The 16,776-nt window shown below is 45.2% G+C and overlaps 1 protein-coding gene across 1 annotated transcript in view; it reads right to left on the reverse strand.

The window, feature by feature from the left end:
- Positions 1 to 1,075: 1,075 nt before the first annotated feature.
- RIPOR2 (RHO family interacting cell polarization regulator 2) overlaps positions 1,076 to 16,776 on the reverse strand; it is a 265,938-nt gene continuing 250,237 nt past the window's right edge. The window contains exons 21-22 of the mRNA XM_063923277.1: positions 9,319 to 9,409; positions 1,076 to 1,372 (exon numbers count right to left, since the gene is read on the reverse strand). Of these exons, the coding sequence (XP_063779347.1) occupies positions 1,359 to 1,372; positions 9,319 to 9,409 (105 nt within the window). The 3' untranslated portion in view covers positions 1,076 to 1,358. The remainder of the gene's footprint in view (positions 1,373 to 9,318; positions 9,410 to 16,776) is intronic.

The raw sequence follows: 16,776 nt of genomic DNA on the forward strand, positions 1-16,776 counted from the left end.
CGTTGTACGGGTACAAAGCGGATCGTTGCTGGGCGATGTATTGTACGAAGAATCTATTCTACGAACAGTCGATCGCAAAGAGATTGACAGGAAGAGTGTGTTTGTGGGTGTCAACTGACCGTTTTCAGGGAGTGTTTGGAAAAACATAGGCGTGTCCAAGCATTTGCAGGGTGGGTGTCTGACGTCAATTCCGGCCCCGGACAGGTTGAAGTGATCGCAGCGGCTGAGTAAGTTCTGGGCAACTCAGAAACTGCACAAAACGTTTTTGTACCGCTCGGCTGCACAGGTGTTCGCACACTTGCAAAGCAAAAACACACTCCTCTATAGGCGGCGACTATCTGATCGCAGGAGTGCAAAAAACCCATAACGAGCGATCAGGTCTGAATTAGGCCCATAGTGGGGCCTTTATAGGTGAAAATAAGCAACATCATGTGTGTGTGTATTGCCACTTTTGGTTACTATCATTGATCATAACTGGGATTTTATAGACAGAAAGGTAAGTAAGTACAGTAAAGCGAAAGTTAACTTTACTGCCCTATACCTGTATTAGGCTCAAAGTAATTGTGTCATGGTCAAAATACAAATTATGTGGGCAAATACAGAAGTAATGCCAATTGAAGAATTGGCAAAATGGCATGAGCAATACCTACTGCAGAGGTTCCCAAACACGGTCCTCAAGGCACCCTAACGGTCCAGGTTTTAAAGAAATCATGGCCCTGCGGATCCGGTATGATATACTGTCAGTATAGCGACAGCGGCATCCTGTCTGCTGGAATCCCACTACGCTCGCCACACTTTGGTCCTGGTGGTGAGCGAAGTTCTATTCCCAACCAAGTGGGAATTAGGGGAGGGTGTTGGGATTCCGACCTCCGGTATAATGTCGGCTGCCGGGATTCCAGCGTCGGTATCCTGAACGCCAGGATCCCGACAGCCGGCATTTTGACTGCATCCCTGCTCAGCAAAGATGGTGAAATCAAATTGACTGAGGTACTAATTAAGCCTATTAGGGTGCCTTGAGGACCGCGCTTGGGAACCTCTGACCTGCTGGTAGAGGGATGCACCGGACAAGATGGAGTATCATTCTGCAACATAGCAAATATATTTAGGCTCTGTTCTAAATTTACATTGGTCCACAAATACATACTAAAATATATAGTAATCAGATATGACCCCTGGCCAGTTTACATAGCATTAGTTCTTGTCATGGACACAGCACCATCTTCTGAAAGCAAAGTAATTTCTTTACACGCTCAGTGTTAATTCAGAGGGCACTAAAACACAGTGGCAATAGGAGGTGTTATGTGATCTTCTGTCCTCAGCACTTCTGGAGTGGCTTTGTCAAGGCTTTCATATGCATGTTATCCATCTTCTCCTTGAGAGGATATAAAATAAAATAAGGTCAAATCTGACACCGATCTGAGATAGCCTAGTTACTGCATTACAGGCTTTATCTGTCCATTTATACAGAATGTTAACTGTTCTCTGCTTTTCTTTTGTAAATAGTTTCATAATGAAATAAGAGGGTTAACAGTAAGAGAATTAGGGGTCTATTCATGAACCAGTGAAAAGTGTGGAGAAGTGAGCTGCTATGTATACTTTTATTGAATGCATTTTATAAATGTTACCACAACACTGATTGGTTGCCATGGGCAACTTCTCCAGTGGCTCATTTCTCTTTTCACTGCTTCATGAATAGAACCCTTACATGATATTCATTTGATACTTTTTAACAGACATTCTCAACCTCAGTCCTTAAGGCACACTAACAGTCCAGGTTTTAGAAATATCCATACTTGAGCACAGGTGACTTAATTAGTACCTCAGTTATTTTGATATAACCATCTGTGCTCAAACATGTATATTACTAATACCTGGACTGTTAGTGTGCCTGAAGGACCAAGGTTGAGAATGCCTGCTTCACAGGGAATAGCAGCTCCCTGGCTTCCCCCTAGGGATGCACAATTCTTTCAATCCTGTCTGGGTTCTTCAAGCCTTCTGTCCTCCCAGATTCCCTTTGGTTTCCTGCTTATGACAATTATACAGTGTCCAATGGTTATCCAAGGTGACAATTTGTTTACAGTAGAAACAGGCAGTACTATTCAATATTATGCATTATACCCTATTTTTTTAATATAATTTCTAACCATTATAACTAGTTCCAGAAACAGATGAAAATCATTTAAGAAATTAACAATATAAGTGTCTGAAAAATGGTTCAGGTTATGGAAACTACTGTAGATCTTGTATCAATTTGTAGCTTTATATGAGTATCAGTAACTTATTTCATAGGAAGAAGAGCACTGCAAACATGTATCTGTTCTGTTTCCAGAGGTGAGTGGTGATAGATAATTTTTTAACAACTTCTACATTGGCTACATTTACGGGTGTTAACCTGTTTTAAGTCCATTCATCTTTTCTATATTTGGTTCTAGTTCTCATACCTTAAAAGAATGCTCAGCAGCAGTATCTCTCTGCAACATTAGCCAAATTTGGAATATGAAAGGTTTGTATATTTCCCTATTGACATAGAAGGGGTCATTCCGACCTGATCGCATGCTGCGGATTTTCACGGCGCAACAATCAGGTCTGAACTGTGCATGCACTGCAATGCACAGACGCATCGTACGAGTGCAAAGCGGATCGGCGCCTAGTGATGGATTCTACGATGAATCCGTTCGCACAGGCGTTTGCAGGGAGACTGACAGGAAGGAGGCATTTGTGGGTGTCAACTGACCATTTTCTGGGAGTGGTTGGAGAAACGCAGGTGTGTCCAGCCGTTTGCAGGGCGGGTGTCTGACATCAATTCCGGGACTGAACAGGCTGAAGTGATCGCAGCGGCTGAGAAAGTTCTGAGCTACTCAGAAACTGCACAAATTGTGTTTGCATCTCTCGGCTGCAAAAGCGATCGCACCCTTGCACAGCATATATACACTCCACGGTGGGCGGCGACTATGCATTCGCATGGCTGCTAAAAACAGATAGCTAGCGAGCGATCAACTCGGAATGACCCCCATATATTCTTAGTTTTCTAAGTGGAGCGGCAGAAGCCTATTGACAGTTCAAAACAAGACTATGGAGTGCCATCTTCAATATAAACCAAAAGGAATGAAGAAATTTGGCTTTGTGTAGATATAACCTTCTGTGGTGGTGACTGTTACTGTACAAACCTCTCCACATGTTCTAGCTTGTGAAAATAGGATTTTAATACCTACCGGTAAATCCTTTTCTATGAGTCCGTAGAGGATGTTGGGGACACCAAAAGAACCATGGGGTATAGACGGGATCCGCAGGAGACATGGGCACTTTAAGACTTTCAAAGGGGCGTGACCTGACTCCTCCCTCTATATCCCTCCCCAGACTCAGTTTGGAACTGTGCCCGGAGAGACGGACATTCCGAGGAAAGGAATTAACAAACAAGGTGAGCATTATACCAGCTCACGCCATAAACATGCCGAATAACATGGCATTCAATTGAACACATGTCAACGGACATGAACAAAATTCAGCAACAAGCTGAAGAAACCATAACACAACCTGTGTGTAACCAGAACTAAACTGCAGATACAGTACGCACTGGGACGGGCGCCCAACATCCTCTACGGACTCATAGAAAAGGATTTACCGGTAGGTATTAAAATCCTATTTTCTATTTTGTCCTAGAGGATGTTGGGGACACCAAAAGAACCATGGGGTTTATACCAAAGCTCTATAGCGGGCGGGAGAGTGCGGATGACTCTGCAGCACCGATTGACCAAACTTAAGGTCCTCATCGGCCATGGTATCGAACTTGTAAAATTTAGCAAACGTGTTTGACCCCGACCAAGTAGCAGCTCGGCAAAGTTGCAATGCTGAGACACCCCGGACAGCCGCCCAGGACGAGCCCACCTTCCTAGTTGAATGGGCCTTCACCGATTTCGGCAACGGCAAACCTGCTGTGGAATGAGCCTGCTGAATCGTTTGACATATCTAACGGGCATTGGTCTGCTTGGAAGCAGGACACCCAATCTTATTGGGAGCATACAGGATAAACAGAGACTCTGATTTTCTAACTGGAGCCGTTCTGGCGACATAAATTTTCAAAGCTCTGACCACATCTAGAGACTTTTCCTCAGCCAAAGCGCCAGTAGCCACTGGCACCACAATAGGTTGGTTAATATGAAAAGAGGAAACCACCTTTGGCAGAAATTGTTGCAGAGTTCTCAACTATGCTCTATCTTCATGGAAGATCAAATAAGGGCTCTTGTGAGACAAGGCCGCTAACTCAGACACCCGCCTTGCGGATGCCAATGCCAACAAAATGACAACCTTCCACGTGAGGAATTTCAATTCCACTTCACGTAAAGGTTCAAACCAATGTGATTGTAGGAATGTCAATACCACATTAAGGTTCCAAGGTGCCACAGGGGGCACAAAGGGAGGTTGTATGTGCAGGACCCCTTTTACGAAGGTCTGCACCTCAGGAAGTGAGGCCAATTGTTTCTGAAAGAAAATTGACAAGGCAGAAATCTGCACCTTAATGGAGCCTAATTTATGGCCCGCATCTACTCCATTTTGTAGAAAAAGGAGAAACCGTCCAAGGTCAAACTTCTTCACAGGAGCTTTCTTGGACTCGCACCAGGAAACATATTTCCTCCAAATACGGTGATAGTGCTTTGACGTCACACCCTTCCTAGCAAGAATAAGGGTAGGGATGACTTCACTGGGAATACCCTTTCGGCCTAAAATCTGGCGTTCAACCGCCATGCCGTCAAACGTAGCCGCTGTAAGTCCTGATAGATGAACGGCCCCTGTCATAGCAGATCCTCACGAAGACGAAGAAGCCAGGGATCTTCGACCAGTAACGCCTGAAGATCCGGGTACCAAATTCTCCTTGGCCAGTCTGGAACTATAAGGAGCGCTGGAATCTTTGTTTTTCTTAGAATTCTCAGAACCTTTGGGATGAGAGGAAGCGGAGGGAAAATGTACACAGACGGAAACACCCAAGGTGACGTCAGTGCATCCACTGCCGCCGTCTGAGGGTCCCTGGACCTGGAACAATACTTCAGAAGTTTTCTGTTGAGGCGAGACGCCATCATGTCTATGTGGGGAACCCCCCAAAGACTTCTCACTAGTGTGAAGACCTCTTGATGGAGGCTCCACTCTCCTGGATGTAGATCGTGTCTGCTGAGGAAGTCTGCTTCCCAGTTGTCCACCCCCGGAAGGAATATTGCTGGCAGAGCGCTTGTATGTGTCTCTGCCCAGCGAAGAATGTTTGTGGCCTCTGCCATGGCTGTCCTGCTCTTTGTGCCGCCTTGGCGGTTTATGTATGCTACTGTTGTCACATTGTCCGATTGGATCAGGACAGACCGGTTTCGAAGAAGATGCTCCGCTTGCAGAAGGCCGTTGTAAATGGCCCTTAGCTCCAGAATGTTTCTGTGAAGATGAGTCTCTGGACCTGACCATCTTCCTTGGAAGGTCACCCCTTGTGTGACTGCTCCCCAACCTCGGAGACGTGCATCCGTGGTCACTAGGATCCAGTCCTGGATCCCGAACCTGCGTCCCTCTAAGAGGTGAGAGCTGTGGAGCCACCACAGGAGTGATATTCTGGTGTTGGGAGATAGAATTATTCTCCGGTGCATATGAAGGTGGGATCCGGACCACTTATCCAGCAGGTCCCACTGAAACACTGGCATGGAACCTCCCAAACTGGAGGGCTTCGTATGCCGCTACCATCTTCCCCAGCAACCGAATACATTGATGTTTTTGGTTTCAGAATGAGTTTTACCAAACTCTGAATTTCCAGAGCTTTCTCCATAGGAAGGAACACTCTCTGCTGGACTGTGTCCAGAATCATACCTAAAAACGCCAACCGGGTTGTTGGGATTAACTGTGATTTTGGCAAGTTTAAGATCCAGCCATGCTGTTGCAGAATCGATAGGGACAGTGCAATGTCCTGTACCAACTTGTCTTTGGATCTCGCCTTTATCAGGAGATCGACCAAGTATGGAGGAGAACCATCATCTCTACCATGACTTTTGTGAAAATCCTCGGAGCCGTGGACAGGCCAAATGGCAACGTCTGAAACTGGTAATGAGTATCCTGGATTGCAAACCTGAGGTACCTTTGATGAGGGGGATAGATGGGGACATGAAGGTATGCATCCTTTATGTCCACTGATACCATGAATTCCCCCTCCTCCGGACTGGAGATCACCGCTCTGAGAGACTCCATCTTGAATTTGAATTTCTTCAGGAAACAATTTAGAGATTTCAGGTTGAGGATTGGTCTTACCGAGCCATCCGGCTTTGGTACCACAAACAGGCTTGAATAAAAACCCTCCCCTTGCTGTGCCAGGGGAACCGGGACCACAACCTGATTTTGACACAATTTTTGTATTTTTATTGCTCCACAGACTAGAACTCTGTCTGGAAGTGAAGCTGGTAAGGTTGATTTGAAAAAACGGCGAGGGGGAACGTCTTGAAACTCCAGTTTGTACCCTTGGATCACAATTTGCAACACCCAAGGGTCTAGGTTCGAACGAACCCAGACCTGACTGAAGAGCTTTAGACGTGCCCCCACCGGTGCGGTCTCCTGTAGGGAAGACCTGGCTTCATGCGGTGGACTTGGCCCGGCTTCTGCTCCTGGGAACCCGAGGAGGCGGCTGTTCTCTTGAACCTTCCTCTACCTCTGGTAGCAAGGAAAAATTTTCCTCGGCCTCTTTTATACTTGTTGGGCCGAAAGGACTGCATTTGATAGTGTGGTTTCTTTTGTTGCGCAGGAACATAAGGTAAATAGGTTGACTTACCCGCAGTGGCCACCGATACCAAATCAGCAAGGCCATCACCAAAAAGTTCACCTCCCTTAAATGGAAGGGACTCCATATTTTTCTTGGAATCTGCGTCAGCATTCCACTGGTGAGTCCAAAGCGCTCGCCTAGCCGCAACTGACACAGCATTAACCTTAGCACACAGGAGGCCAGCATCTCTTGCAGCCTCTTTGAAGTACGCAGCCGCGTCCCTGATATAACCAAGCATCACTAGGATGCTATCCCGATCAAGATTATCCAAATCAGAAGACAAACTTTCAGCCCATTTTTCAATAGCGCTAATTACCCACGCTGACGCAATAAGAGGCCTAAGCTGCATTCCTGTGGTTGTAAAAATAGCTTTCAAAGTATCCTCCTGTTTACGATCAGCCGGTTCCTTAAGGGTCGTCGACTGAGTCACAGGGAGGGCTACCTGTTTAGACAAGCGTGCTAGGGCCTTGTCAACTGTGGGTGGTGTTTCCCACTTTTCCCTATCAGCCGCGGGAAAGGGGTACGCCACCTTGATCCGGTTAGGAATTAGAAATTTTTTTATCAGGGTTGTTCCAAATGCTATCAAAGAGGTCATTTAGTTCAAAACATGGAGGAAAAGCAACTGAGCGTCTAATTTCCTTGTAAATAAGGACCCTCGTTTCAGGTGTAATAGGGTCCTCATCAATATGTGATATGTCTTTAACAGCTACAATCATATACTGGATACTCTTAGCTAATTTAGGATCTAGGGGGTCATTCCGAGTTGTTCGCTCGCAAGCGGATTTTAGCAGATTTGCTCATGCTAAGCCGCCACCTACTGGGAGTGAATCTTAGCTTCTTAAAATTGCGAACGATATATTCGCAATATTGCGATTACACACGTCGTAGCAGTTTCTGAGTAGCTCCAGACTTACTCGGCATCTGCGATCATTTCAGTGCTTGTCGTTCCTGGTTTGACGTCACAAACACACCCAGCGTTCGCCCAGACACTCCTCCGTTTCTCCGGCCACTCCTGCGTTTTTCCCGGAAACAGTAGCGTTTTTTCCCACACGCCCATAAAACGGCCTGTTTCCGCCCAGTAACACCCATTTCCTGTCAATCACATTACGATCGCCAGAACGAAGAAAAAGCCGTGAGTAAAAATCCTAACTGCATAGGAAATTTACTTGGCGCAGTCGCAGTGCGGACATTGCGCATGCGCATTAAGCGGAAAATCGCTGCGATGCGAAGATTTTTACAGAGCGAACAACTCGGAATGACCCCCCTAATCTGGAATCAGCATAGTCGACATCAGCCTCAGAGTCTGTGTCGGTATGTGTGTCAACTAATTGGTCAACACCACGTTTGAGCGACCCCGGAGGGCCCTGGACCTGCAATAAAGCGTCCTCCATTGATCTCTTCCACACCTGGATTTGAGATTCAGACTGATCAAACTTTTGATTTAAAAGAGTGACATTAGCATTTAAAGCATCAAAGTAGATAACCAGTCAGCAGTCGGTGGTGCCGACAGGGCCCCCCAAAAAACATTTGGTGTCCCCAATAAATTATCCCCCTGAGAGGAATAATCTGTCTCAGACATGTCGTCCACTGAAAACAGCACCCAAATCAAAGCCTGTCAGGGAACACAAAGGGAAAAAGCCAGCTCACACCCCAGCGCCAAATTTATCTATTAATTCTGCCCCCCCCCTCGTTTTCTTATGCCCCTTTTACTTGCTGCTTGTGAGGAAGGACCAGCGCTGCTTGTGTGGTGGAGGAAATGGCGCAGAGTGAGCAGTGAGGAAGAAGCTCCGCCCCCATAATGGCGCACTTCGTCCCGCTTAAATATACATTTATTTATCCTGGCGGGGGTTTTGGACTGTGCCTAGGCACTTTTAGTCCCACTAGCCAGCTTTTCTGAGGTAAACAGGCTCCCCGGGCCCCCCCCCCAGCGCCCTGCACCCAGCGGTGTGTACTGTATGGGAGCCCGGCGCGCACTGTGCACTCGCTGTGCGGTACCTCTGTAATGCCGTCTTAGTGAAGAGAAGTCTTCTTTTCTTCTACATACTCACCTGTCTTCTGACTTCTGGCTCTGAAAGGGGGTGACGGCAGGCTGTGGGAGCGAGCATCCGAGAGTACCCGGCGTTCATCTCCCCTCAGGTGCGGAGGCATCCTGTCAGCAGCAGCAGAGCCCTGAAACTCATTAGAAGTGGGTCTAGACTGCTCTCCCCTCAGTCCCATGAAGCAGGGAGGCTGTAGCCAGCAGACCTAACTGAAAATAAAAAACCTAACATAAGTCTTTTCAGAGAAACTCAGTACAGCTCCCCCGAGTGCCTCCGTCTCGCAGGGCACAATTTCTAAACTGAGTCTGGGGAGGGATATAGAGGGAGGAGCCAGGTCACGCCCCTTTGAAAGTCTTAAAGTGCCCATGTCTCCTGCGGATCCCATCTATACCCCCATGGTTCTTTTGGTGTCCCCAACATCCTCTAGGACGAAATAGAAAACATGCATTATCATTATAAGAACTCTCTGCTTATGGCACAATTTACCATTTCCATTTGACTTACCTAGAGACACCAGTGATTCTGATGCAGCTTTTCTGAGCTCTTGATTATCTGACTGACAAAGTGGGACAAGAATCTTAATGCTTTCGGTAACCTAGAATATACAAAAAAATTATATATATAAGTCATGTTTAAAATTTTACTCTCATACAAAGCAGCAACAGTACTTTCAGCCACAGTTAGTATGTCATTGTCATTCATTAAGGATGTATACTTTGTAGGATACATTAAAGTCTTCATAATTAATTAAGTTATTAATCATGTTATGTAAACTATTTTTCTATATATATGAATAAAACAGAATACAAATGCCAAGAAGCTTAGAGCCATAAACTAAATGTCATTTAAGGACTGCAAAAGCAAACCCCCCCCTCTTTTGGTGACATCATGCACCTATTTTGCATGTTTAGTGGGGAAAAACTTGAATCTTAAGATGGAGGCATCTCTAGGGGTACAGAAGCTTACACATGCCTATAGAGGGGTGTTGGATAGATAGCGGGACATTCCTTGCTGAGTATAGATAAGTCTTGAGCAGTGGTGCACCTAGGGTTGGGTGTCTCTAATTTTCAGATGATCAAATATGTATAGGGACACCCATTAATTTTTTCCTTTTGATATAGTAAGAAGGATTATACAATCTTAGCTCTATCGGTCAACTCTAACCAATGCCTCAAGAGGCTTGAATTTTTCCTATTTTATGGTTTTCCGTGTAAGTTTGTGGCGTATCTGAAACAGAAAGCAGAGGAAGTATTCTCCTTTGTCATGGAAAGGGATCAGTACAAAATCCCTCTGGACGGGATCCCGGTGGTCAGAATCCCGACCGGCACAATCTCGACCGGGGGGCGAGTGCAACGCAGCCCCTTGCGGGCTCGCTGCGGGCATGGTGCCTCGCTACGCTCGGCACATTAATTTATTCTCCCTCTATGGGTGTCGTGGGAGAATATGTCAGGATTGTGCCGGTCGGTATTCCGGTGTCGGTATTCCGACCGCATCCCCATGGAAAAGCTCCAGGTTAGGAGAGTAAAGAACACATAATACTTATCGATTACTAAATGTAAACTAGCAAATTATTTTTTTCTGTGTGACAAGAGAAAAACTGCTGGGATGATTACAAAGAATTTCTTGAGCTTGTTTATATATATTTGGGTGGAACTCCTGCAAGAGGTATCAAATTCACCCCGCCTGGTGCCATTCATGATGCCCAATTCATGGCTCAAGCATTATATTCTTTGAATGTCTTGCTCTCTAAAGATCAGATTAAACGGTCATGTCATGAGAAAGTGGGGCTGTTTCTAGCCAATTTGGCTCCCAAAGCAAACTGAAAAAAAAGTGCCCCCCCTAATCATGCGGGGGGAATGCGCGCACTCCATGCCCCTTTTTCTGGTCTTGCACGAAAACACTACCTTAACCATATTATGCTGTAATGCCCCTTGCACCATATTAAGCCCCACACAGTAATACCCCTTGCACCTCATTATGCCCCACACAGTAGTGCTTCTAGCACCATACTATTCCCCACACAGTAATACCCCTTACACTAAAGTATGCCCCACACAGTAATGCCCCTTGCACCATGCCTCACTTAGCAATAATCACACTGTCCCTTAAAATGGGCACTATACCTGGTCCTGCTCGTTGTCAGACGTTGTACCATGCTGCTGCTAGCCAGACCTGCTCCCTCTGCTGCACTTCTATGCAGTTGCCTGTCTCCTCCAGGCCCCATCTAAATGTCCCTCCCAAAATGGCCACTGCCAACTCTAGTATCCATCAAAACTGTCCTCTCTCATGCGGTAACCATTTTGACAGGGACGTTTTCATAGTACAGGTTGAGTATCCCATATCCAAATATTCCGAAATACGGAATATTCCGAAATACGGACTTTTTTGAGTGAGAGTGAGATAGTGAAACCTTTGTTTTTTGATGGCTCAATGTACACAAACTTTGTTTAATACACAAAGTTATTAATAATATTGTATTAAATGACCTTCAGGCTGTGTATATAAGGTGTATATGAAACATAAATGAAATGTGTGAATGTAGACACACTTTGTTTAATGCACAAAGTTATAAAAAATATTGGCTAAAATGACCTTCAGGCTGTGTGTTTAGGGTGTATATGTAACATAAATGCATTCTGTGCTTAGATTTAGGTCCCATCATCATAAGATCTCATTATGGTATCTAATTATTCCAAAATACGGAAAAATCCGATATCCAAAATACCTCTGGTCCCAAGCATTTTGGATAAGGGATACTCAACCTGTATTCTATGTGGCCAGCCAGACCGCATAGAATACTGCACACAGTAGCCATGGGCCGGCGCCCTATTTGATTGCCCGGCCTTAAAAACAGCAATGCATACGCAGTTTGACTATTTCTATTTGTTAGACTAATAGAAACTTGGTGTCAGAACATTACTTCATATGGGATAAATGTGATCTCTACTGTTTTCTTATTTCTTTACTGTTAATAATACAAAAACCCTGGGGTGATCTTTGGACTACAACATTTGATTTCCCTTTCCCTTCTGTGTTGGCTTGTATAACTATATTATGCCATAATGATGGCCTTGAAAAGTACTTGTGTTACCTTTGTTCATTTCCTTTTGTCAATAAGTATGATTTGTCTGTGTTCTTTGTCTACAGTCTTGCATTTTATAAACCTTTTGGTTTTCACCAATAAAATTACTCTGTTTTCAACATAAAAAAATAAGTGTGTGTGTGGGGGGAGATTGTAATGAGGGCAGCAGTAATAGGTAGGGAGAAGAGCAGTGTGTCATATAGGCTAGCAATGTGCATGAGAAGGATGGTTGTATTTATATGAGGATATACTTAATTACGGACGCCCATTGATATTGCAGCAGGATGCATGGCTCTTTCTTCTCATGAATGTACTTGTTAAACTGGAGCCTCTTCTCACTTTTAATAGACGGCATTTTGCTCCCTCCAGTTACATTTTGGCAGGAGAGCACATTTTTATGTGCACTTTGATCAATGTAAAGTCTAGACATGCCCAAAAATTCCAAACCAGCTCTAAGGCCCAGATTTATGAAGCCTTAGACAGTGATAAATTGCACAGTGATATAGTCCCAGCCAATCAGCTCCTAACTGCCATGTTACATAAAACATGACAGTTATGAGCTGATTAGTTGGTACTTTATCACTGTGCAATGCATCACTCTCCAAGGCTTGATAAATCTGGGCCTGTGTTTGAGTTAAATGTACATATTCAAACTTCTTTTGTGTTACAATTGTTACTGGACACAGGCTCAAATCCGTATCTTGCATTTGCAGGTAGCTGCTATGGTGGTAATAGGGGGTGATTCAATGGGTATCCGGCCTCTGAATCCACAGCACTTAGGTCGACACCTATTAGTTGACAGTAACTAGGTTGACACCAGAAATAGGTCATCATGGCCATTAGGTCGACATGTACAATGTCAACATGTAAAAAGGTCGACATGAGTTTGTCACTGATTTTTCTTTACTTTTGGATACTTTATGATCCACGTGGACTACAACTGGGAATGGCAACTTGTGTCGAGCGCAGCGGTAGTAGAGTGAGGCACCTTGCCTGAAGCATGGCAAGCGAAGCGAGCCATGCGAGGGGATGCGGTGCACTAATTGGGGTTCCATTATAAAGAAAACAAAACAACACAAAAAAAACCATTAAAAAAACTAATCTCGACCTTTTTCCATGTCGACCTATTCTCTGTGTCGATTGGCTCACTGTCGACCTAGACACTGTCAGCCCTAAGTACCATCCCCGTTCAATGTGGCTATTATATGAGGTTTGCCATTTGTGTTAAAATTCATGTCTTAACTGTTTGTTTGTTTGTTTTTTATACTACTTAAATGTTTCAGTTAATGAACTGCACACTTGCCCGTGTTCAAAGGGGCTAATTCAGACCTGATCGCAGCGATCAGGTCTGAAGTGTGCATGTGCCAGCGCCGCAGTGCGCCGGCACATGGCAGACAGCCGACGGCTGTCTTAGCCCTGCGATTGCCTCTGCCTGATTGACAGGCAGAGGCGGTCGCTGGGTGGGATGGGGTGAGACATCGGCGTTTGGCCGTCGTTTAGGGGGTGTGGTCCGGGCAATGCAGGCGTGCCTGGACCGTTGGGGGGGGGGGGGCGCGGCGGCTGCATGACGTCACACCCAGCCGCTGCGACCTGGGCAGCGACGAGCAGCTCCCTGCCAGGAGCTGCGCTGGTTGGGAGCTACTCGTACAGTACAAAAGCATCGCCGCTGTGCGATGCTTTTGTACTTGTACGACGGGGCTGGGACTGACATGCGGGGCGGACTAGCCCTGTGCTGGTTGTCCCCCCGCATGTCAGGGAAGCTGATCGTAGATGTGCTACATTTATCACATCTACGAACAGGTCTGAATCACCCCCAAAGTTTGCAGTTCACCATTGACAATAAAAAAAAAGCTAAAGATATTAAATTTAACAAAGACCACGGATGTATTTACCGAATCGACCTCTGCTGAACAGGTTTCAACATGGTTGAACATATTCTGATTGTACTTTTTAAAATATTAAATAAAGGTTGTAAGCTTAAAAACAGAAATCATTTTAAAACAAATTCTTTTAACAGATTAAAGAATAAAAACTCAGTCTGTTCAAGCATGTCTATTTGTGAAAACAAACAAAATAGATATATGTAATACAGGTGGTCTCCTTACTCTTATGATCCATTGTAAATGCGAAAGAGGCAACACCTCCCTGTTAGCAAGAAAACGGTAAGCTAATTGAGGTGGCATACATTTAGTACAGCTAGTAAATGATTTATATTAATAGTGTGTTTACATATTTTTAAATTGAGGAGGAGGAGGAGTCGTCGTCAAATGACTTAGAAGTGTAATGCTGGGTACACATTGGCCGATATATAGGCCGTTCAATTTAACAGCTGATACAGTATATCGTGGGTGGGTCGGCAGGTCTGCCCCTGATATGTCTGTGAACGACGTTGTTCACAGACACATCACGGCGGCCCTGCAGCACTGCTTATATATCGGCGCATCATGGTGTGTGTGGGTCTGGGACTGAGGGTCGACAGCACAAAGGTCGACACACCTTAGGTCGACACCAATTGGTCGACACACCTTAGGTCGACATGGACAAAAGGTCGACAGGAACAAGGTCGACATGGAAAAAGGTCGACATGAGTTTTTTATGTTTTTTTTGGTGTCATTTTCTTCGTAGAGTGACCGGGAACCCCAATTAGTGCACCGCGTCCCCTCGCATGGCTCGCGAGCTTCGGGCATGGTGCCTTCGCTCCGCTACCGCTTCGCTCGGCACACTTTACCGTTCCAATCGTAGTCCACGTGGATCGTTAAGTAAGAAAAGGTTCAAAAAAAGAAGAAAAAAAACGTGAAAAACTCATGTCGACCTTTTTCCATGTCGACCTTGTTCCTGTCGACCTTTTGTCCATGTCGACCTAAGGTGTGTCGACCTGGAGTCCGGATACCGGTGTGTGTATGGGCGGCCTGCAGACCGCCCATACACTTGCTGCAGAGGTCGCCGGTGACTGAGAGCACATCAAGTAAATGCCCGCCCAGTTGTGATGACATCAGGCACAACACATCGAGCTGACGATTGGTGAGTGTGTATGCATTTACCAATCAGACAGGCTAGCGGACTGGACGGACCGCCCATCTATCGGCCTAGTGTGTATACAGCTTAAGACAACAAGGATTTCCTGCTGAAAGATTATGTCAAACATATATGACATAATTTGAGCATATTAAAGCTTGAAGGGCCCAGGGTGCAGTGTGCCCCTTTTTCAGAGCAGAACACCCCCCCCCCCCCCCCCCCTTCCTTCCCTGGGCCCTGAATTCTTACTCTGAGCTGACAAGTGGGTCCCTTCTTCATCGCAGCGCCATTTTCTCAGTGATATTTGGGACAATGGAGCAAGCATACAAGATAGCAGAGTCTGTGCGTTCACTGTGTGGCAACATCTTCCCAAAGATGTCACGGTACAGAAGATGCAACAGAGTAGGAGAGACCCGCTTGCTGGCACAAGGTAAGCATACTCTGGATGCAGGGTGTGTATGCGGGGCCTTTGTGGACCACACACACTGCACACATTATAAATATGCGAAAGCTGGCGACACTATAGTAGGGAGACACACAGTGTGGGTTCCCTCTGCAATAATGTTATCCAGCCCTAGACTGCTCAGTCCAAGAATACCTAGGGAAGTGCAGACCCCCCAAAAATTGGATCCTTCCCCCCTAAGGAGAACATGACCTGGGCAAAAAACCCAGAGCTCTCTCCTGCACTCCCATGAGCTTTGGGTGCTAAGGAAATAGAGTAATAATATTAATGTTAGGTGGACTACTATTCCAAGCAAGCCTGCTAGGGCATGATGTTTACTTGGAGAACTGCCAGCATGTCTGGGTATCGAGGGTCTACCGGCACTTGTAAACAAAAAATACTAAACTAAAGACAGGACACACCACAAAATGTCACCACAAATATTATCTTATTAAATACATATATCTCCACATCCCTTGTTCACCATTCTATTATTTACATATAGAAGAAACCCTCATCCTAGGTATCTATTCACCGCAGAGCTGCAGTTCAGTAGGAGACTTCGTAAGCTAACCCTCCCCAGCAGGACACTGCGGTCTGTGGGTGGGGCGGTGGGACAGTACCTGAAAATCCGGTTGGAAATCTGCATGATCCAATCCTGAACAGATCTTATTTATCTCTGCAGTGTCTGCAAACCCGCCTGTGAAGGGCAAGTCATTTATTCTAAAACCACTGCTTAGTAAATCTGGGGTTTCTATTCTTGTAATGGTAATAACACTGATTGCCATTCAATGTTCTTTTCTAAAGTATAGTTTTTCTACAGTTTTGTGGCTGTTTTGAGCTCACTAAAACTCCATGATGCAATAACACCAGTAAGCCACCATAAAACCACTGGGATTTCAAGTGAGTAAATTTACCCCAAAAATGTGTAACATGGTCGATAACCTCAGAACAGATGAGTTAATTTCAGGAGGCTAAAAACACATTAATAAACTAGAATCAATTCATAGAAGGGCTATAAAAAAATAGATTTAAAGCGCTAAACATATACACTACAGAATAGAAATACTCATACAGCATACTGAATAATCAGGGTCTGAATAGAGCCAATAAGATAGCCCAATGGTATTTAAGGAAAGGAGAACATTGTCTGAATCGGCAGAGAGAATGAAGGGTAATCCAGAAAAGTATTTCTATACTTGGTGATAGAGCAAGGTAATAATTTCACAATGTGAGTGGTGTGGGAGCCATGCAGGTAAAGAATTAAACAATGTCTGGAACGGATATAGGCCAATGTTGAGGAACAAGTATCTGCCTTTCCTATCCCATATAGGTAGCACAATAAATATATAAATACATGCTAATCTGCAAAAGAGGGTGTGCCCCCTTTCAGTGACTATCAGCACCTCGTTGTTATGGAACT

Source organism: Pseudophryne corroboree, chromosome 5 (genome assembly GCF_028390025.1).
Source record: "Pseudophryne corroboree isolate aPseCor3 chromosome 5, aPseCor3.hap2, whole genome shotgun sequence".
Lineage (NCBI taxonomy): Eukaryota > Metazoa > Chordata > Amphibia > Anura > Myobatrachidae > Pseudophryne > Pseudophryne corroboree.